The sequence below is a fragment of the Calidris pugnax genome, unplaced genomic scaffold (assembly GCF_001431845.1).
Source record: "Calidris pugnax isolate Ruff unplaced genomic scaffold, ASM143184v1 scaffold44, whole genome shotgun sequence".
NCBI lineage: Eukaryota > Metazoa > Chordata > Aves > Charadriiformes > Scolopacidae > Calidris > Calidris pugnax.
Window position 1 is genome coordinate 16,216,302 of NW_015094506.1, and position 23,771 is coordinate 16,240,072.

A 23,771-nucleotide genomic window follows, 5' to 3' on the forward strand; every position below is an offset into this window, starting at 1 on the left:
ATATTCCAGCCCAGGATTATTTATTTCTAAATGTGTGAAATATAAAATTTATCAACAGATACTGCAACTACATGGTTATACTTCTAAGTTACAGATAGTTGTTAACTGTATGTGTGCCTACACTCATACAGCTTATAACTGTCTGTGTATGTCATATATACATAATATATCTACACATCAGGCTGGCTTCCACACATGCATTTCTCTGTTGTGAAAAGATTAATATAAAATATCTGATAGAAGGGAGAAGGGGAGAGATGCTTTTTTCTCCTGTTTGAAACCTGCCCTTCACCTACTGGAATGCCAAGGTACAGAACAGGAGTGCAATGTAGATACAGTCGTTGCCATGCCAAATAGTGCATGTGAAGGGCATGAGGGAGTTAAGGGAAGCAGACAGATTAGGAGTGGATCATGATTTGAGAGATTAACGACGATCTCCTATGGCCCGTAAGAGACAGATGCAACAGCAGCTGAAACCCATCTTCTTGTAGCTTTCTGCAGTGGAATGGGTTAAAAATCCAAGCTGAAAGGGCGAAAATGGTAGTTTCCACATCTAGAAGTGGAGCTACTGTCAGTGCTTTTCTGCCATCCACCACATAATATGCCAAAACAGCAGTAACTTCCACCCATGCCACTATCCTGTCCTTGCCCAACTATGTCACACGATAACGAAACTGAGCCCTCACCTTGCTGGGCCAATGTTACTGTCCTCCATCTTCCGTATTTTGCTCCTTCATTTCCAGAGTCCAGAGGGCTTATAGTTCTTGGTGTAACAATTTCACAATACTCATTGACCACAGAGTTCCACTTTCCTAAAGGCAGGAATAACCCAAGTCTGTAGTCCTTCTTTAAAGTTGCTTGAGTTGTCCAGGAAATAGATATATGTAGCCACTCTTCATAGGATGAGCTCATTCAGGTAATGGACTGGTGTAAAGGTTTCTCCAGGGATTTGTTAGGCTAAGAAAAAGGCTGTTGGTACAGCGCTGTGTGCAAGCAGAGGCTGGAGCTCTGAACTGTAGCCCTGATTTTAGTCTCATCAGAATGGGAATTCATGGCACGGTCCTGCTTGCATCTGAAACTACGCAGACAGAGCCTGGCAGCCAGACAGCTTCACAGAAGTCAGAGAAGTGTATACACGGAAGTATGTCAACATTATTCAGGCACAGGTATTTGTCAAATTTGTGAATCTTTTTTACTAGTTATCCTCAAACACATGCATACCTTGCATTAGACATATTGAGTATAAAGTTATGCAGGAGAGGTAATTTTTCATGCATTAGTTTCTTCATTAATATTTCTTTCTTTTCTTCTACATGTGTAAATCTTAACCAAGAACCTCTAAAGGAAGCTTATTTCTTCTTACTATTTTTCTGTACCCTAAAATATTCTTACAAAGGAGAACACAAAAACTATACATAAAGTTTATAAATGTGGTGCATAATTAACGATCAAAGTAGCAACAAAATACCCCTACATGGAAATGTGTGGATCACCAAAAAAATATAAATAAAATTTTATTTATCTTTTGTGCTTTAACTTAGACATCTCAATATATTTGTTTCAACATACTAAACAGTAACTTCCTTTATAGAGTAACAAAACCATGAAATAATAATGTACTCACTAATTTGATATCGTCTTCTTATTTTCAGTACTGTATAAACATGGATTTAAAAAGTAACACCAGAACTGTTACAGAAATTTATTCACATGAATAAATTAGACTAAAATAAATAGTCTTATGGATGTGCAATGAATGTAATGGGTGTTTTGTTTATTTATCTACATATGTATTACATGTATGTGTGTGTTTATACACGTACATATAAACTTTGCAATATGCAATATTACACAAATTTTATTTTCCTTAGTGCTTAATGATATGAATGTCCAATAAGATGCACAATACAATACACATGATTTCAGCATGCGCTTCTGTGTTCATAAGTTAAAAAACTGACTTGTGATGAAGGCCATATGAAAAAGCAGTATACTGATAACTATAACACTGATTTAATCTTTACTAGATTATTAGAACACTTTGTTGAATTCTACAAAAGAAAAATATAAAAATAAGCTTACCTGTATGAATATTCCTGAATTATTTTTGAAATAAACTGAGTAGTAGCGTATATTTCCATTAGGCTTTTGAGGAGGGGACCAGAATAACATTATTGATGTGGAAGTAAGGTTTCTGTACACAACATCTTTCGGTGGATCACTTGGTGCTGGAAAAATGTTAAGTTTTAGCACAGGCTTTGTACATTTTAGTGCCCAAGAAACATCAATTACAGATTTGACAACATCCTATGTCAAGTGAAATGCATTTCTGATTATGGTATAAAAACTGCTTCCGGAATTGGTGAAATAAAGTAGTAGATATAAATAATTTTTTTAAAACCCTGTTTTTTCAGACACATTTGTATTTAGCTGCATTTGTAAACATATACTCTTTTCTCATAGAATTTTTTGGCACATGGAAAGTCTAATTTGCAGACACAGAATTTGACTGAGTTAGGCTTCCATGCTCCATATATAGTTAATAGGAAAAAAAAGGATTTGTTTCAGACAACCTAAATTAAAGCCTTGTTCTCTCTTTGCTCATGATAAGTAGAATTCAAGCTCCCAATTCATGTAGGAAAACCACGCACTTAAGCTTCGAGAGTATGATCATTTCTATTTTTTTCTCTTTCCTCAGTCTATTACATGTGCCGGAAGTCATCTTCAATTAGCCTCTCCTCCTAAGCAGCATAAGGTCCTCCTCAGCAGCACAGTGATGTAGGAGACTCAAATTCAGTTCCTTAAGTCAGCTTAAGAGAATTTAAGTCCATATTTCTCACCATGCAAGAACATGCAGTAGAGTCCTGAACACTGTAACTTATCTCTCCTGCTTTGTGCTGTTCTAGTTTGTAATATAATACTAAAATATTAATTGGAGAGGGAACTCCGGGATCAGTTCCTAAAAATCCTGCCCTAAAAAGTCAGTTCACGTTTCCGTAACAGCTTCAACAGCAAAGATTGGGAATATCTATAACCTGGTGATTTAGACCATCTTTTGAGAGATGGCTTGGGTAGAGACCAATCCTGCCAGTGACTGTGTGTTGGGAAGTCAGTTCATCTGCGCAGGATGATTCTGAAATATGCCTGCATACTACCCATTTTGGAACAGATCATAGCAATATAATTGATGGGAAAATCAGATACAATAATTAAACTGAATGACTCTCAAAGCACAGTATATAGCATGATCATTTATAAAAGTCATCTACCATGCTGGAAGTAAAATCATTAAAATAGAATAAACAAATCACTGTACACTTACAGATTACATTTTGAAATTAAAACCATTTCAGACTCTGAAGTGTATTTTCCCTCAGAAGTTGTTGCACAGCAAGATAAAGCAAAGAGCTATTAAAATATATTATAAAATTAATTCGATTTATTTCCAAATTTAAAATTAAATTGCCTTACCTGTCTTGGAGGAAAATGCAAAGTTTTGCTCAGTAAATTAACAGAAATACCCATCATAATTTTACAGAGCCATAGATATGTGTACACACGAAGATGGAGGCACACACAAATAAACATGTAGAATATGTGTTCTCGACCAGTCAAATGCCACTTCTACTTCAGTAGCTTTATTAAGTTAAATAAAGCTGATAAAAATGTAAGGCTGAATGAAACTGAAGATGCATACTATATATAAGCTTACCTCCTTCAGAAGTTCTGAATGTTATAGTATCACTTTTTATGTTGCCATCTCCAAATCTTGTACTTGCTGTTAGGTAGGCACTATAGTCACAGTTATTTTCTAGGTCTGTGAACTGCAATGATGTTTCTGTTACATTTACACTCCTTTTTGACATTTTATTCCTAAAGAAAAAGTATTATATTAATTATATATACACACTATTTCTGTATGCTTACAACTGTGGCATACAATATAAAATTGAAAAATGTAATATTGTGGTAAATACAAATATTTTTGGCTTTAGAAAAGACCGGGGTAACTTTTGTCTTATATGTTGAAAAGCTCACTTTTGTACTGTTGCATCACAATAGGGCTCTTAATTTTGCTTTAAAAAAAGCAAAAACAAAAACACAGAAATATATTTTTCAATTACATCAGCAAAGACAATGGCCATATGGAATATCAAGGAGGAGCATGTCCACCTAGTAACTGCTATCAAATCGTTATGTGGTACCCTTGGGAAGGACACAGTAGGGCATAACTAAACTGTCTCCCTGGACAGGAATAGCGAAATATAAAAAGATTATAGCAGGGAGCATGCCCTACTGTGACTCTGTGAAATTGGTCAGAAGGCTGAAGTTATAAATGGAATAATAGAAGATGATATGGAACAGGAATTAGCTGGTGCTGAGTTAATTCTGGTGGAATGTAGCAGGGGATCAGAATGGAACTCTAGTCAGGTCAAAACCCGCCTAGAAAGACTGTGAGATGTAACATTAATAAAATGCTGGTATTAGCATAGGTATGAAATGATTATCAGAAAGTAAAATAAGATACAGAAATAACTAACTTGAATTCAAAAAGTCTGCTATTCCTCATTAAATTACTTTAATCTTTTATGAAAAAAAAAAAAAAAGAGAAGGAAAAATAAGCTACCCGGTGTTCCATTCCTGCAAAGATTTCTGTATGACTGGGTGCCCTGTGTCTTTAATGGGATTTCATACAGGGAGGATAATTTCACAAGTAAAACTGAATATCTTGCTCCAGGAGTCACCGTGGAGCTCTTCACAAAAAAAAAAAAAAAAGAGAGAATGAGTTCTAATTCTAAAAAAAAAAGGGAAAGGCTGATTGAAAATTATTAGATGGGCTGAATTTTCATCCTTAGATAATGAATGAATGTCCCATTAGCAAAGATCACCATCTGATGCTTCTGAAATAGTTACATTACCAAACAATTGGAATGAGAAAATGTATGAGAATGAAAAAACTAAATTCTCTCTAACCCTTTCAGATTTTGAGTGGAACATCTCTTGATATGGGAAACGCCCTTGGTAACAGAAAGTTAACAACATTTACATTTTTCCCAAACTTCTGACATTTTGAATACTCCGTAAAAAGATGCAACAAGTTGCAGCTGCAGTTATCAAATTCTACACAAAGAAAAGACATCTTTTCCTGGATCTTTGCCCGATATATTATTAGTATGGAAAAACATAGCTGGTTATAATTTGAGTAAGAAGAAAATCCACAGCTTAGTGCTGCAAACACTTCTACTTTGAGTAATTGCATTCTGAAAGCATTTTATTTGCCAAAAAATGTTTCCACAATCAGGCATAGTTAGGAAGAAGAACAAAAGCTTGGGGTCTTTCAAGAAAAGTTGATTTTCTGTTTAGAAACAACTGAGATTGCAATCAAAATAATAAGAAAACACTGATCAAAGTGAGTGCAGCCTTCACAGACAATATGAAAGAAAGTACCTAGCAGAATAAGCCAAGGAATTTTAATGAAGAATACTAAATTTTAAATGAGAACTTTCAGAAACCCAGACAAAAGAGGTTCTAATAAATTGCATACTTTCACTTGAAAAAGACAGGTGCCGTATTTTCTTAAAAATCTGTACCTCAAAGTAGATCTAGTCAGTAATAATCTCACAAAAATTTGCTGAACAGGATAATGCCAAAGTCAGTAGCTACATATACAAGTTCAGCAATTTTGTTCATATGCCTCTAGAATTGCAGACTCAGGCTTTGCTACCTGCTAGCACCCAAAACCACCTTGTCCTGAAGCAAATTCCATGAAAGATAATAACAATGAAAACATTACAGATTTTTATTCTGGTAGTTGTGGATTATTTTTCCCAATTCATTAAAGAAAGGTTACCAAATTCTCTGTAACTGTTGCAATATATCTAAGAGAAGGAACATTTATTTGACATCTGTATTAACCTTCCTCTTTCTGCTTTATTGAGAAGCTCTAGGATTATCAATCTTCCCCAAAATACCTCCAAACATGCCTCCCAAAAGCAGCAACTACGGCACAGCAGTTTTCCTTGTCAAATCTCACCTTGCAATGCATTTTATGAAATTGTATAGACAATTCTGTTAAATATTTAAAATTCTCCTCCTTCCCCTCTTCCCTTCCCCAGAAAAAAAAACCCTCCAAGGAAGGAGTGAAGTTGTGGCCCCTTTGAAGGCAACGGGAGCTTTTATCCAGTGTCCTTGCCTCAAGATGATACCTAATGCCTCTCTAATTTTAGATATGGCACAGTAAGGTCAGATAAGAGAGAGCAAGCAGAATGTGAAAAGAAAAAGGACAAGACTTAATGAAAAATTATGTGGTTGCCTAATTGAAATATTTAGAAAGATAGACCAATTAACAGTTTTAAAAAAATAACTCTAACTCATTTATCAAAATAACAAAAGTGGTAAGCTTTAAGGCAATATAAGGATGAAAGGTTCTATAACCTCAAGTCTGCGAACACAGCCTGTATCAAAACCATAATCCTTATCTTGAAGTAACTCTTTCCTAGCAAGAGGATAGTCTTTAATTGAATGGTTTTTATTGAGGTTAAGGGGAACGAGAGCTTGCCAATGTCGTAGAAGCAACAAGACAAGCCAAATTTAACTTTTCTGGAAAGAAGAGCTCACTCCTGTTCACTTTATCACCAGTTTAACTAAAAGCTATAATTTAAAAAACTTTCATTAGGAACTGAGGCCAAACCCTACCTCAAAGTAGGTAATTATTTTGATTAAAACATTAAAACAATAAATGTAAGCTCAGTAGTAGTGTGTTTATAAGGACTGCTGATTTGCACATCTGTTTCACATCTCCTAAGGTGAACGTTAGCATTTGATTCCTGCATCTTAATAGTGGCAATAAAATGGTACAGCATAAATGCAATATATTAAAAGTGATCAACAAAAAAATATTTTCACTCCCAGTAGAAGTTATACACAGATCTTTGAAAAGATGCCAAATCACTAGACCCAACTATATTATGCAGAGAACAGGACAGAAGATGCAAGTTTTAAGGTGACAAAACTCTTTTTTAAAGGTGAAAAAGGATCCCAGGAGGAATGACAGGAAAAAAAAGTAAAAAAACATAAAAAGAAAGGCTAGATGGAAAAATCTCCAATACAGTAAATAAGAAATATCTATTAAAAAAATATGATTTGCTATGTATATAATAAATACAAAATATAACACTAGACATAACTGATAGCACATATGAAGACTCTTAACATTGCTTTCACACACTTTCTACAAAAGGAAGCAATATTTCTCTATTTTAAGCCTGTATCAAATCTTCTTGACAATTTAGCATAGGCTTGTGCCCTGTCTGCAAATAGGCCTAATCAGAATACAATGAAAATAGCCACCATGCTCTAATTTAAATTTGAATTCATTTACCATAACATAACCTTGAGAAAAATCTGAAAATGCTTACAAAATATTTAGGACCTCAATTTTCAGCTACTACATTATACCTGAATTTGTAGATACAAAATGCTAGTATTTTAAGTGCTGGATGAATATTCATTCTCCAAAAATGTGCAATCAACACATTGTGTAAGAAAAACCTAACATTCCTGATAGGTTACAGATTAATATTTATCCTCAGAACTACTTCCAGAAAATCTTACCAGACATAAACTGTGTAATAGAGGATAATTCCATTTGGCTCCAGCGGAGGTTTCCATGACAACTTCACAGTGACACCCGACAACTGTTTTACAGAGAGGGATTCTGGAGGAGAACTCGGAGCTATAAAATGAGAGAACAGGACACAACATCTTGTTAAACAGCTAAGATCGATGGGATACGCAGCATCCTTAAATAGGTTTTTAATTATTTGTGATGGAAAGTGAACTTTGTACTACACCAGGACAGTATCCATCAACTAATGTTGAGGCGCAGCTTCTTTTCCTTTTTCTGACAGATGATAAAAGAAGATTTTGCATGGTCGTGTTAGAACATCTGTTTCTGTGATTCAATGGAAAAAGTACTTCATGAGAAAACAGAGCAACGGGTAGGTCACACTGATTCACCTACTGTCCAAGTACATTGCTGTAAAGTTTTTTTCCCCTTCTAATAAAAGCAAGAGCTTTATAGGTATGAACACGTGTAAAATATAGCAAAATAGTTCCCCTGAGAAAAAAGAGGTGGTGTAAAGAATTATACAAAGCACCAAAAGGTGGAAAAATGGAGAAGCATGGCATTGAGAAATGATAAAAATGTGGGATACTAGGCAGTGGTAAAATCTATCCGCTCTATTAAGTAAGCACCACATTCATACATTTAACATGTCACAAGGGTAAATATAAAGATAGGCATTGACTGAGAGCCTTAAAATCCATTTTAAGATGAACACTACATGACACCATATCACAATTGTGTCAGGAAACAACAGAAGTAAATTAAAATATTAGACCATGTTTGATTTCATTCTCAAGTTTGTATAAATATTGCTGAGGAAAAATATACCCAGATATGCATAAGTGATACTGGCTTGTGTTATTATGTTTTTGAGAAGCAAATATTTTTCTTCATCTTGATTCACAGATATATGTATGACTATGAAGTAATACTAGAATTGCTTTTGTTTTTCTCAAATTAAACCAAAGAGCATCATGCACTAAAAATTCAGGTCATAGCTGTAGTCATGCATGAAAATTGAGAATATGAGCATAGCTATTAGCAAATCTACGAAACATTTGGTCTGAACTTTGGAACACTGTGTTCCTGTGAAAAAAGAACATGTGGTGTATTATAAATATTGTTGTTTTTCCGTTGTTGTTTCTTCTTTCACTATCTCAAAAGTTGGCATAAAGGTTTTAGAACTCTACATTTAAGAAAAACAATATTTTTCATGAACAAAGGTTCACTGAATTCAGTGAATGTCTGTATTTACTAGCGAAAAATGGTGACAGCTGTATTTAGTGTTTTACTTGTTATACTATCCTCAGTGGCTATATAATAAAAGATCTGTCATACTGTGAATGTCATGTCTTTTTGGCATGTCTGGTTCATTCTTCAGTTCTAATCAGAGGATATTTTTTGCTGAAGAATACAATTTATGTTGCTTTAAATAAAAATACTCTATGCAAAAGATGGATTTATCCAAATTAGGGGCTCCCGGTGTGCTCCAGCAACATTACTCTTCAGCAAAGGTTTATTACTGACAGTGTGAATGTAAGACCATCAACACCTTGGAGATTTGCAAAGATCCATTATCATCAAAAGCCAGATCTTAGGCAAGTCAGTGCTCCCTAAGACATGAAAAGAGACTTAATTTTAGAATGGCTGGTGGGATGTTTATGTCAATACTACTTTAGTCTAGGTTCCCAGAGACTTCTTCATCAACTAAGTTAAGATTCTGCATTGAATTTTTTCCAGGATTCCTCCTCCAGAAACTATAGAGGGGGGCAATGATAACTTACTACAACTGAATTGGGTACAAATATCATTTTAAGGTTCCTCTGCTGTTTTGTGACCTGCTGTACTAATTAGCAGAGGATGCAATGAGTGTGTTCTACCCTTACCCTGCAGTGCAGAACACCCCCCTGCTCAATTTGGAAGTCCAGTTACAGTTGATGGACTTAGAGCATTTTCATAACATTAGTAATTTTACATTTATATATGTCTATCTGTACACGCATCTGTTTAGAAGAATCAAAAAATCTCCAAACAAAAGAAGCAGAAATGTCCCTGGACCACTCAAGCTCTCTTTTAGTGGTTTTGCCTTTTTCCAGCTCTTACATATCTGCAGAAACAGATACAATATTTAATTCTACTACATGGTATATTAGATTAAAATAATATTAGTAAATTAAGATTCTTAAAATTCATGAGATATTAGTAAGACCAAATGTCCATGCACAGCAATTATGCTATTTCACTTAGAATTTACTGAGAAATATATTAAATAACAGATAGATAGATAGATAGATAGATAGATAGAAAGAAAGAAAGAAAGAAAGATGTATATATTTGTATGTAGATAGATACAGATATCAATACAGAGATATAATTGGAGAAAAAAGTATATAAAACCTACGCATATCTGTCATGAAGTATAAGATTAGTTTAAGACTACAGGCAGACAATGATACATTGCAACTTCTGTTCTGACTTACCATCTTCATCAGTCAGTATCTGCAGAGGCAGACTATGAAGGCCTTCTCCCATTGTAGTACTAGCAGACACTTCTACAGTATATTCTGTATATTTCTTTAAATCTAAATAAAAAGAATAATTCACTAAACCAACCATTCAGTGGGCCAAATTAGGGTTTTTAATGGACCATAAGCAGTTTTGAAGTGCTGAATAGGCCCATCACTTTCAATGGTCTGTGTCTTTAGAGATTGAAACAAGCATTAGGAAAACTTGAACCCAAAGTATTCTTCATGAATAAAAGAAGGGAAAAGCCCTAATTACCAGATTACACTAAATAGTCCTAGAATGCTTTACATATTGTCCTTGGCTGTACTCTGAAAATTTACTGGTTAAGGTACCAAGCTCCCAGCGTTAACTGCTGTATCGTCCCTCAGTGATAAATACAGAACATAGAAAAAGATGCAAAGGTGAGTGGAAAGTGAAGTATCTATTTTCATCCAGAATAAAACCAGAAAGACATGTGGGTCACTTCAGTGTTTACTTTGTTGCAATGATAGATATGCAAAGAAATCTATTGAGGTTAATTGTACTTTAAACATCTAAAATACGATGTTAGACTGTATACTGATCGTGGCCCATTCCACCACATTACTGCAGGACACAACAGGCTACTTCTCAGGACAGGTAGCACATAACTTCATGTCAGGACAAGAAGCATTATGTCCAACCAATGAACTAATTGATCTGCATCAGTCTGCTGATCCCTTCTCAGAACGATTTACAGTTGCCATAAGTTCCAAATCACTATATACTGGCCTGAAATACGTAGCGTCAGAAGAGTAGTGTTTATGATTCTTTGCTCAGTTCCATTAGTCCTTTTGAGATATATTGTATAGGTCTGTATGATTCCATTTGGAATGGATGGCGGGAAAAATGATAATTCGATTTCCGTGGATGAGATGTTCCTATAGGTTATGTTTTCTGGTGCAGAATCAGGAACTAGAAGACAAAATTTAGAGTCATAGAAGATTCCAGTCAGTTTCATTGATTTGTTAAGCATTTTCTTAACTGGTTTAAATGAAACACCCTGCAAACATTTTGATTCTTGTACAAAATAAATTTTGAAAGAGACTGAATTGGAAGATCAAAAACACATGACAGATGCACACTGCAACAAAGTAAAAAAAAAAAATTAATGGAAATCACCTTAACATGCTAGATAAAAAAATCTGGAGCATGGCACTGTATTTTCCTTCTAACACCTGGTAGCTCTTGTTATTTTCCATACTGTACAGCCATAATTTACACTTTTTATCAGCAACCCTCATTTTCTCCTTTTCCCTGCGTTATCTGTACAAACTGTTTGAACACTTGCATGGAAAAACAAAGGGAGCCTAATATATTGTTGTGTTGTAAGGGTCCTGAGAGCATCTCTCCTCCTGCAGGTTTGGCTGCTGGAGCTCAGGGCTAGCATAGCAATAGTGTAGCCAAGGGCTGCCTTCTCCTCCTCACTGGCGACCCACTCCCAGGCCATGCTGTAGTGAGGCTGCAGCCAGGGTTGACCACTGGCCTCTGGGAGCTGCTTTCAGCTGGGCCTTTCATGGTTTGTCCCTGTCTGAGCTACATCTCCTGCTACATCATTGCCATGGTTGTGCTTGGCATGGGCCTCCTAGTCCCCGACTTGCAGCCTGATGTCGCAGCCTGACCTCAGCTTGGCCCCATCACCACAGACCTGCCCGGCTGCCACTGGGCTGTGTCCGACTCGGTTAGTGTCACTGAACCTGCTAACTCACTTTCCTGGCTTGGCCTCAGACCTGACTCATCACTGTGGAGTGTTTGTCAATTTGGACTCCGGGCTTGCCCCTGGCTGCCACCCCCAGACCTTCCCTGCTCCCTTCACTATAGGTTGGTGGGACAGCTCCTGGCTAGTGAGGTCCCCACCCCGCTGGCCCAGGGACTTCTTGGCTCCCCATCCCTTACAGAGCAGCTGATCCTTGTTCTTTCATCACAATTGGTTTTTGCGTGGATGTGTCTGTCCCTCAAAAAATACACAAGTATGTTTTTCGTTATCGAAAATTGTTCCGATAGTATAATGTATCTTGTTCCAGAAAGTCATAGCCATACAACGACAGCACAATTTGCCCAAAAGGTCAAGTAAGGCATGGGTACGCTGTAGCATGCCCTAAACATTCTTATAAATGTACTGACATTTGATGAAACTTCACATTCAAAAGTATACATAATTTCTGCTTAAGCATCATTGAAAAAGGGAATAAATGCCATGAAAGGCAGTGAAATCAGCCACAATTATGTCTAATTTCATGGTAGAATGGTAACGGAGAACTCCCAAGAGCTCTTCAAACACACCAGCCCATTAACAGGTTGTGTTTCACTCAAAATGCTCTGTCCTCCAGATCCTGCCTTGTTTTTATTCTTCGCATCTCAGAAGATGTTTTTGCAGCTTCTCATCTCTATCACAGGCAGCTGGAATTCAAATATTTGTTTTGAGCATCAGGGGAGCTAGGCACTCAGAAAGAACTAACCACCTTAAAATACAACTTAGTCAAAAGATGGACAGCAATAAAAAAGGTTATGTCTATGGACATTGTATCTAGTAGGTAAATGCCTACATATCAACGGTATCTGACCAAAAAAAGTCCTCAAAAGTAGCACAATGTCTTGACAGAGCTAGCTTGGTGCATCTATTTTGACTACTGTTTCATGCAATCTAAAAACTAGGTGTTTGTGTCCCCATTCCTTAAGAGCTTGACTTGTTAGGCAGGCCTGAACCACAACTACTTCACACAGGAAAAAAAAGTCAAAGTTCATTTCAGAAACAAGGAGGTGCAGCTCATAGCAATTCCACTGTCTCTTAAGAATCAAGGAGCCAGAGAATGTCCCTGCCCCTTCTGAAAAACATCAGAATGTGCATGTCTTTCCTTACTGAGAAAAATGTGCTAACCAGAGCATGCTTATCTCCAGGACTAGCTCAAGGTGTAGAGAAAGTAGGGAGTTGTCTGAGTTAGTAAATCGATGCAGATGGCAAAAGACCCCAAAAAATTGATGATTATCATATGAGTGCTACCTGGATATGGCTGAGTCCTAAAGAAAAGTAACCTGCATGTCTGTTTCCCCAGTCACCTTTCATTCCCAAGTCTTCAACATAACCCAAACATCTATTCCTCCATGGAAACCATTACCCTCAGGTTTTTTTCTCCTGGTTAACTCCACTGAAAATGTAATGATCCTCCGCCTGTATTTTATATCCCCTTCCCTACATTGTCCTACCTTACAGCTGCTTACTTATTTCAAGTCTCTTCCTGTGCCTTATTACACCTCTTTAATGCTCACCCTTTCCAATCCTCACTTGCAAATTTACTTTCCTTTCTTGGAAAAACTTCACCTAATTCTCTGCTATTTTGTTCTATCTGTACCTCTCCAAAACACTTGTAGTAATATAAACAACTTTGTCTGCTACAAAATACCACATTAGGATTGAATTCTTATCAAATTTCAGTTTGTAACTTGAATTCCAAGTCACACTTGCTTTTTGAAACCCTTCTTTTCCTACAAAAAATTATTTTCCTTTAAGACACAAGGAATCTTCAAGGACAAACAGTAAAATACATGAAAGCCATCAGGGATACAACTTCCCACTGGTTTCTTTACTTCTTAATTTTCCTTACTATTTCCTTACTTTTATTTTCTATATAAAAGAGAAAACAGGGTTCAAACGTACTGCTTCGCAAAGCAAACGCATACCTTTAAAATTAATTACAATGATTTTCTGGGCATCAAATGTCACCACAAAGCAGCTGATTGTGGAAAATTTACATTTTTATACTCACCAGTTTCAGAAGTTCTCACCAGAAGTGGGAAAGATGACTGATTCCCATGGCCCAGTCTGGTGAACGCCCTTACGGAGATGTTGTAGAGAGTATATGGCTTCATTTCACTTAGTGATATACTTGTAGATGAGGCATTTTTGATAAATAAATCATTGGAATCACTGTACAGAACTTCATAGTGAGTTATGAGACCATTAGGCTGCTCAGGTGGTAGCCATCTCAGGTTTATTTCTGTTGCAGTTAAATTTATTAACTCCACATTTTGGGGTGGGGAATCTGGTTCTGCAATACAGAAATCAAAGAGAGAAAAAGTTCTGAGACTGGCAATTAATTGACTATAGGACTGATCTCATAAACCTATTGGATCCTAACTTTTAGATACCGTGAAGGTTACTGTAGCAATATGCAGAGCTAACTGTACCAAAAGGGCTACACACACTCACTACCTTTCTCAAAGCTTTACAGCTTTTTCACTAATAAAACTAGACAAAATCTTTTTGCATCCCAGACACTTGAGCTTTTCTGGAATTTCTTTTCTCATCCATTTACAAACCTATCCAAAAATGTATCTATTAAAAAAAAATCTCTTCTGTCTACTCCTCTCATGCAGGCTGAGCCTTTAAATCCTCTAACTGGCTTCCTCAAATTTAAGTTCTTTAACTTTGTCTGAATGCTGTCTTACTGCTTTATACTTAAATAACCACCCCTACTGTTTCACTCAACCAACAACTGAACCAGGAAAGGGACTGTACACACTGTAACTAAACTCCCTTTAGTTTACTGATACAGCTGTTAATTGATGACCATGAAGTCCCCAGTGTAAATCTCGCATGCACTGGTGGGAAGGTCACGCACAAAACAAGTCCAGCTCCGGGGCAGTGTGTTGGCAAAATCTACTGGCAACACATGATTTCATGTGACTCCAGTAAGCCAAAAACGCATGGAAGTGTTGGAGTAAGTGGGCTGCACCTAGGATTAAAATCAGCTCTGACTGTTCAACCCTGATTCCTTGAAAGCCTTCATCACTTCACCCCTGAAGTAACTTCTCTACAAAATTTTAAAATAATGTAATAAGAACCTAGGACTATGCAATTCAGTTTGTGTACAAATACCCATAAACAGATCTTTCAGAATTTACCTTGAATTTTTTTTGGCCTAAAGGTTTCAGAAACCATTTTCCTTCCTGATTTCTGAGCCCATGAATGAGAAGTGTTAACTTTATCAGATCACTAGTCTGGACGGCAAGAATGCCCACATGGATATTTCCCATGTGAAGAAGCTTAATTTTCAATTTAAATGCATTTTGCAGTTTATCTGACATGGAACAATATTTGAATGCCACAGGCTAGTATCTTCCATCCTAACATAAGTTATCTAAGATAGATTGAATGAATCTTTTATTTGGAGGTCTCTCTTCTTTCAACTAATCAAGAGTCAAACAAGTTTTCACTCCTAGATTGGCTAGAGTTAGGAGACATGAATCTCAACTTGAATTACCATATGAAAATTAAGGAACAAGAATAACAAGACAAGACCAACTACACATAGCCGTGTAAAAAAGTAGGAATTATAGGTGGCTTTCTCAATAGTTTCATCTAGGCTTGAGGGCATCTCATACCAATAGACCAAAACTCCTCTCTGAACAAATTTCTATCATGCTCAGAGGTAGCAAACTGTAAGCTTTCAGAGAAAAAGATATTTAGGTAGGTAATTTTCTGTTCTTGTGATATGCATTTCCTCTGCAAAAAACCTAAGAGCATAGAAGCATGCAACTTCTAAAAAATTTATGAGCACTTGAAGTTTAACTGTTTAATTTGATATTTCGGTTGGTTGGTTATTCAAATTATCTAAGCTTCATAAATCAGCACAAATTTAAATCCTGTAACCCTTCACTCTCTTTTATTCCCACTTAATAACTCTTCCTGTATTGTAGCATATTTGGAAATGAGAGAGATAAATGTCAACTGGACAATTACCTTTATTATTTTGGCAAAAACTGGAAACAGCTTTCTGAAACCAGTAAAAATAAAAACCTGATGTAAATGAGAAAATATGATTGATATTTAATACTTGTGACTCTGGTTTGTAAATCAAAATCCTCTGCTCTCTTTGCAAAGGCAAAATCGAGGTACTGTCCCTGGGAGGAGGCTGCCTTGCAAGCAAAAAAAGTAGACCTGGAAATCTTCATAAAGTAGCATTATACCCTACATTAAAACTATTCATAAGTCTTAAAATTAATAAATTCCTGAACCTGTATAACAACTGCATATGATATTATTCCCTATAAAGAACCTCACTTTATCAGGAGCTCTGCTGATAGACACCAATATAGCTTCTGAATTGTTGAAAGCTGCCATTTCCAGATGCTTTAAGACCAACGTAATTTCCTTATGATAACATTAAAAAAAAAAAAAAAGATAAGCCTATTATGGTTTACATGGTGTCTAGGAACACATTATTTTCAATGAAGGAACCTTAGCTCTGCAGCTTTCTTCCCATTTGTCTATCACAGTTGAAATTAGTTGATTGCTGATCACGTTGCAGCTTTCATCATCATTTCTAGCACCTACCTAAAATTGGGCTCAATGAAGTCACTGACTGATAGAAGACTAATATTCAACACTGATTCTATTTGTACACTTCCTTTCCCTCCTTATGTATGTGACGTGCTTCTGGAGATGCACAAACTTCAATATAGAAATCAAATCATCATTGCAAACAACATATTTACCATCTTCAGGGGTTCTCACGAAAACATCATTCTCTTCAGACAAAGCACTTTCTCCAACTGTTGTAGAGGCTGCGACTCTCATTTTATAATTTGTGTACTTTCTTAAACCTAAAAAGATTAAGTAAAAAAATCTTGATTATTGACTTCCTAAACATATTTTTTCCCTCATAGCTACTTATAAAACTATAGAAGTGGTTATTGTTTTTAGAGGGCTTGATACACATTTGTTACCTAAAAGACAGAATATGTATAATACTATTTAACTGTGGAGAGACAAACAGGCACTCAGTCAAATCAACAGATTTTGAAATAAGTCAACCAGCTTTAACCCTGTAAATAGCTTTAAGAATTTATTTTTCAAAACAAAGGATGCATATGTGTACATCCAAATACATGTTTTTATTCTGTATGCATTACTCCAATTAGCATAAATAAATGCCTGAAACCTCATGAGGAATGCATTTTCTTCAATTACTACCAAAATATCACCTTAAAAGAAGAAAATTATTATTAACGTTAGACACATACTGTGAAAAAAATTCAAGCTGAAAAAGAATTGACAATTTAGGAACATTTTTCCACATGGAAAAAAGAGGCTGTGGAAAAAATTCCAAGGATAAATCAATTTCACATCTTACTACTCAGTACATTTCACAAATTACTACTTGGCACATTTCACCAATTACTCCTCATCTTACCTAGTCCTCTCCTCCCATCTTACATTCCCTACATACCCGTCCCCAGCAGACAAGTCTGGCAGTGGTGTCCCAACTTTGCTTTTACTTGCAGTCCACCTACCTTGCAAATGTACATAAAGCTGGAAAACATAATTTTGTATAACATACTTGTAATATTAGTTTTTTTAATCAAATGACACTGTACCTGTCATAAGTAAGCTGTTGTTTGAAGTTACTGTGTGGAATGCTCTTTTTGTATCCAGTTCCATCGCATAAACAGTATAATGGATGATTTTCCCATTGGGATTTGCTGGAGGATCCCAATATAACAAAACAGAGGAGGAGCTAATATTCTTGTAAGATATATTTTGTACTGAGCTTGGAACTTAAAGGGAAACAGAAAAATATGTCAATAATCAAATAAATGATTAAAAAAATTTTAAATGTTCACTGAAAGATGTCATCTACGTTAATTTACATGAAAGTTACATTTTACCTTGCTCACGTGTCCTGACCATGAGAACTGATGGAGGCCCTTCTCCAACCGCAGTGAAAGCAGACACACTGATTGTGTAGTCTGTGAAAGGTACAAGGCCCTTTATAACATATGACTGTTCTTCTGCCAAAATGTTAATGGCATAACGATTACCTGGGATTAAATGGAGAGAAACAGCTACTTAGCCATAAACTCTTTTTTTCTTTTGCATTCTGAACTAACTTTGACATGGTAGCCTAGAATTATTCTATTGCAAAAGAACTAACTTTCCAATAACTAAAAAAATATAAAGAAAAGTTTAAAAAAAACTTAAAAAAAAAAAAACTTTTAAAAAAAAGTCTTTTAACTCTATCAAAGAGAGATCCATTATAGGAGAGGCTAGTATAGGTCCACTTGCACGTGTACAATCCTCTCTGCTTTTCTGAAGTCTTGTATGTAGCATAGAATTCAGTCAATAGGAGCAATGGATAGATCGGCCTAAGTGAAAGAATGAACAGGTGAGAACTAAAAACATGAGGTATATACTGACAGCTATCTCCAAAAAAAATTGAAAGAAATGTCCTAGGAACTCAGAAAACCCTTCTAGATGGCCTGGTTTTCCCAGTGACTTCAGAACTGTGGCTTCTAGGTTATTTGGGCTTCTGGGTTTGTTTTTAATTATTTTTTTTTTTTCAATTCAGAAAGATTCCCTCTTCCTTGCCCTCCTAACTGTGCTACAACGGCTATATTTGAAATGGCTCCCCTCATGGAACCTTTCACACTGTTATTTTTTAGCAGAAGAGTTGTGGTCAGCAGAATAAAGTTCAAAGTCAGCAGCAACCCAGCTGTGATAGTCAAAATCACCTGTTACAAAGCTGCCATTACACCACTGCAATATGAAAAAGTGTGGGTGCTTCACATAACTGAGTGTCAGGCTCAGAGTTTTGCAACACCAGCATTAAAATGGAGGCATGTAAAAATCAGCAGGTCCTGTTAAAAATTTGGCCGTGAACAACTTTAGCTACTATAATAACTATATAATAACTATAATGTGCTAGGTTACAACATACCCTGTCTGAAATCAAATTTTCAGCAACAGAGACATCTTTTAGCAACTCAATACCTCAAGCTGAATGAGGATTTTGAAAGAACATTAACATTTAAAGCACTGTACATTTCTCTGTATGAAAAAGAAGACTCTTCAGGATTAATATAATACAGAAAAGATCCATTAGTTTAAACTAATGGATTAAATGCTGGTCTTAGATACTGGTGTATATGGAGAAATTCAGTGACTTTAATTAAAAAAGAAATTAAAAAGTAAAAACTTGACTTTCTGTCTGCTGCTGAAGTGTCTCACTGTAAAAACTTAGAGTGGTATTTTAAGTCCCTGCCTGTCAACTGAGGCCTGCTTAATGATTTGTAAATATCCATACTTGGTAAAGAAACACTGCTCCATTGATAATACAGAACAAGTGTACAGACCATTGACATCACCATGTCACGAGGTCACCTCCACCTGTTTGTCACCCATATAGCAAAGTTGTAACTTTTTGACCTATTTACCTTCACTGACATTTGAAAACCTATTAGTCAAAAGGCTTAGAGAAATCAAGGTCTCTGAAGGGCCTGGAGATATGTTAATCCCTGACAATCACACCTGCTTTGGCAACTGTAATAACTGATTGTCTATGCAGCTTGGCTGATGGCTTTCGGGTGCTCCTTTCACTAGGAAGAAGGTCAGCTGGGTGACAAGGGGCTGGTTCCTGCCTGTGTGGCATTCCCATTTGCTTCAGAAGGTTATTTGGTAGTAAAAAAATCCGACTCCAGCAAATGACCCATTCATAATTTGCTTGAACCATGTGCTAAAGATCATATCTGGGACAGTGAGGAGGGTCCTTCAGAACAAAGGAGCAGGTAGAAAAATATCCTAAAATATCTTACCCGAAGCAGAATGTAATTCTGCAGTTCCGTGTATAGCAGGCAAATTATCACCAGAAACACTTGTAAGTGTTACTGGGGAAGCTGTCTGAATGCTGAAATCCATTTCACCTGAACCTTCATATAATACATTGGCCATTTCCATTGAATTCCAAGTGGGAGAAGGTTTGATGTTTTCAGTTATCTTGTATGGTTCCAAAGAATCAATCAAATACTAAAAAATAAAAAAATAAAAAAAAATCACAAACCTCATCATCACTAAATTATTTTAATTACATTTATATAAAATGTATGGATAGTGTTTGATATGTGTGGATATGTATACATACAATATACAAATGTTGGCATACAAACGTTGTCTTTCATTGCAACAATAATTACTTCACAAAATACAATATTTCTCATGAAAAAGCTTAGCTGCCAGTAAGCTTTTTTATTCAAGCTTTTATTCATTTTTATTGTTTAAACGAACACCATATTCTTTTTTTTACAGTTTCTTAAAATATGGGTATTAAAGTGGGAATTTCAGAGCAAGGCCTTTAACTTCATATAATATAATGCTACATCCTTGGAATTATATTGAATAGACACATATTTGAGCTTGGGAGATTCCATTTGCACTAAGCATGTTCTGAAACAGTTTGCAGGCACTGAAAACAGGACAGCTTCAGATGATCCTACTAGGACCTGAAGGAAAGGACTAACAGGTTGACTAGATCGCTGAGAGGGAATAAGGGAAGTCTGAGAAAAACAGAAGCTAATGAAATAAAGGGAAAAGGGAAAATAAGGGAGAATATATGTGAAAAGGGAGAATGAAAGGGAGGTAAGGGGTACAGAGGTCCACAGGACAGAAGGGCAAAAGATACATTTTGGAAAGGGATGGCAGTGGATATAAGGGGAGCAAGAACAACAAACAGAGGGACAACAAAAGCAAAAGGGAGGAGAGAGACAGCCTAGAGCAGAGGTACAAAATGGTATGTAAGCACTAGATCATTATGCCCCTTCAGAATCTGGGACCCAATCCAGGACTCCAGTGTCTCTAAATTGTTCTGCTGTCATCTGTGAACACTCCCCACTCACACATATGGCCCACTTCACTGCCAGAAAGAGATGCTTTTACAGTGATGTAACTAATACACATTAGCTCTCTCCCTACAGACTCTGGGTGGAGAGAGGGAAAAGTGGCATTTTTACTGCTGTAACTCAGGGGCATCAACCACAGGCAGAGACACACAGGAACAATCTCACCTAAGCACCAACAGGTAGAAGCTATACACGCCTCATCTTCACCATTTTATAGCAAAAGAGCAACCCACATGGAAATACTTTCCCCCTAGGGAGTTTCCACTTCTAAGACAACAGCCTTTTTATTGGTACAAGTTATTGAGTACTGTTCATACAATGGATCCAACAGTTCAAACTCTGTAGATGCTCAAAGCTTGGGTCAGTGGGGTTCTACATAAAGTAATGTTTGTTACTGTTTGTTTTGGTTTTTAATTAGAAAATTACATTCAATAAACTACAATAAAGCAGCAATGATGTGAAACTATGAACTCAAAAATTAGGAAATCCCATCATTAAACCATCTCTGTGCAGACAATTTTGATTTTTTCTGTGTCTGTACTATGATACAATCTTTAATTATAGAGTTAGATACTTTCAATTTCCAAAGACGCCTGCTTGATTTAATGAATGGATGCTTATCCTCATGTTTTTTCCCCTTACTCCTTATTTAATGTTTGGCTCCAGGGCTCTATTTAATGTGTACCATTCAACTTGAAAGCAAATTCCTTCATTGAGCACTTCATCAAAAACTTAGATTTTGTGTCAGATCCAGAGAAAAACATAATTGTCTAAAAAAGAAAGGAATTATTCAAACTTTGGGCTCCTATGATCATAATTAAGACCAAAAAGCCCTACCTCAGAAAGTACTCAATCCTGAGCTGAATGTCTGTTAGGGGTCCAGAGTCCAGTGCTGCATGCTCCAAGCTGCTCCATCTAAGCATGTAGAGCACATCTGCACCCAAAATCCAGAAGCTAGACTCACTGACAGCATAAGTCTCCTTAAAAGATTTGATCCAGTAGACATGTGCAGATATCCTTAGTACACAACCATTGAATGGAGCTCAGCATGTAGTATCAGGCATGTACATTCAAGGATACAAAGAGGGGCAGAAAGTCCAGGGCTGTTCTCATTGCAAGCAGAGCACTTGACCAGCCTTGGAAGACTTATGTTGGATTCACTTCTCCATAGGATTCATATGCACATCTTCAAGGAGTTTTCCTCAGTGGCTATGGGTCGATCTAGGCACCTAAATCTGTACTCTTACTCTTAGGTCACCCTAAGCTGCAAAGAACTCAGGGGTAAAAGGGGTAGTAAGGCTATGGGCTATGGCTTCCTGGCTTCAGTAGCTAAGAAATCCTGGTCATTTAATCAGAATTATTTATTGTTTCCACATTGTGGAAATAGCATTTAGGAATCTCTTTAAAACCCAGCCAAAGAGGGAGAGGTGAGGAAGGTAGCTTTTAAAAGCATTGACAACTCATCTGTGGTGGCTAATTCCACATTCTGTACCTATTGGATAAGGCAGAGAGGCAAATTTAATCTAGCAATATTAAAAAAACCTAAATACCTTATTGTTTCCTCCGAGAATAGTGTTTTCCAGGGTCACTTCTGTTTCCTGCATGTGGACTTTAACTCTATACTGGGTAATGATTCCATTTGGTTGTTGTGGCTTCCTCCAAACAATTTTTATATATGTGGCTTCCACTTCTGCTAGATGTAAATCTGATACAGCACCTGGGACTAAATATTCAAGAAGAAACTTGATTTAATTAAACACCTCTGATTATTACAAGCTTTTTTCAGAACTGTGTACAAAATACACTAGGCATTTAATCAAATTTCACATCCTTATCTTTTGAGTTGCTCCTGTGCAGGTAGAGAGTTATTTCACACTTTTTTTAGCAAACAAGTTACAGTTCTGAAAAGATGTACATGCTTTTTTCAACATATATGACATATCTATGAATACGGTGAAATGCTGAGATGATGTAAATCAGCATATTTCTACTGAAGTCAGTGCACTGGAAGCAAGAAGGCCTTTTGCTAGCTTACTATATCAAACCTCAAGTATACTGAAAATGAAAGCTTAATTCTAAATTCATCAAATCCATATAAGAATGAAGTAAAAAGCAGAAAAATAATTTGAACATGATACATAATCATTTTACTTTTATAATATGCTTTGGTTCAATTTCTCCTTTAACTACACATTAATGGTACTGTACTGTACATAAGACTGCCAGAGATCAGAAATGCTTATATTCCATAGAATGATATTCAGATTTAATATGAAAAATAATTTTTTCTAATACACCACAGGAAAATACAAACTTGAAATTACTCACATAATGAAGGTTTGTAGATTTGGTGTTAAAATGAGACACTCTTAAAAAAAACCCTGAAAATACCAAACCCAACACCAAAATCCCCTTTGGCTTTTGCCGGTGAGTTTACACTAAACTATCATTAGAAGATGAGCACGGCTGTACTGAGGCAGCCCATCTCTGGAAATTGTCTCTGAGAGCTGACAAAAGTAGATACTTTGGATACTTCAGGAAAGAATACGATAAATAAGGACAGGTGTTCCTCCTGCTGTTACACCTTGGCAGCAAGCATTGCAGCAATCACTGAGAGAAAGGTTTTCCACATTTGTACCGTGTGGCATAAACACAACACCAAAATAACTGGAATAATTGAAACTGCCTGCCTGTTACACACTGATTCTCAGATTTTTCTGGCTGCATCCTCAACTGCAGACTAATAATCCTGCACAATCTCACATGCGTGTAAAATAAAAGTGCATTTCCACAGAGCAAGGGACTCTCACCTGGTGAGGGGACTATCGGGAGCCAAAACTCCCAAACGACCGAGTAGACACCTCAGGGGCAAAACCACTTGACAGCCCCAGGACAAGATCTCCATATTGGGTCTGTCTCGGAGCTACGG

General features: G+C 36.4%; 1 protein-coding gene across 1 annotated transcript in view; it reads right to left on the reverse strand.

The window, feature by feature from the left end:
- LOC106901096 (phosphatidylinositol phosphatase PTPRQ-like) overlaps nt 1-23,771 on the reverse strand; it is a 147,163-nt gene that overhangs the window by 81,927 nt on the left and 41,465 nt on the right. Inside the window, exons 26-36 of the mRNA XM_014963448.1 lie at nt 22,393-22,565; nt 19,763-19,973; nt 17,840-17,992; nt 17,549-17,728; nt 16,667-16,774; nt 13,936-14,217; nt 10,904-11,086; nt 10,108-10,209; nt 7,615-7,735; nt 3,713-3,873; nt 2,083-2,228 (exon numbers count right to left, since the gene is read on the reverse strand). Coding sequence (XP_014818934.1) covers nt 2,083-2,228; nt 3,713-3,873; nt 7,615-7,735; nt 10,108-10,209; nt 10,904-11,086; nt 13,936-14,217; nt 16,667-16,774; nt 17,549-17,728; nt 17,840-17,992; nt 19,763-19,973; nt 22,393-22,565 — 1,820 coding nt within the window. The remainder of the gene's footprint in view (nt 1-2,082; nt 2,229-3,712; nt 3,874-7,614; nt 7,736-10,107; nt 10,210-10,903; nt 11,087-13,935; nt 14,218-16,666; nt 16,775-17,548; nt 17,729-17,839; nt 17,993-19,762; nt 19,974-22,392; nt 22,566-23,771) is intronic.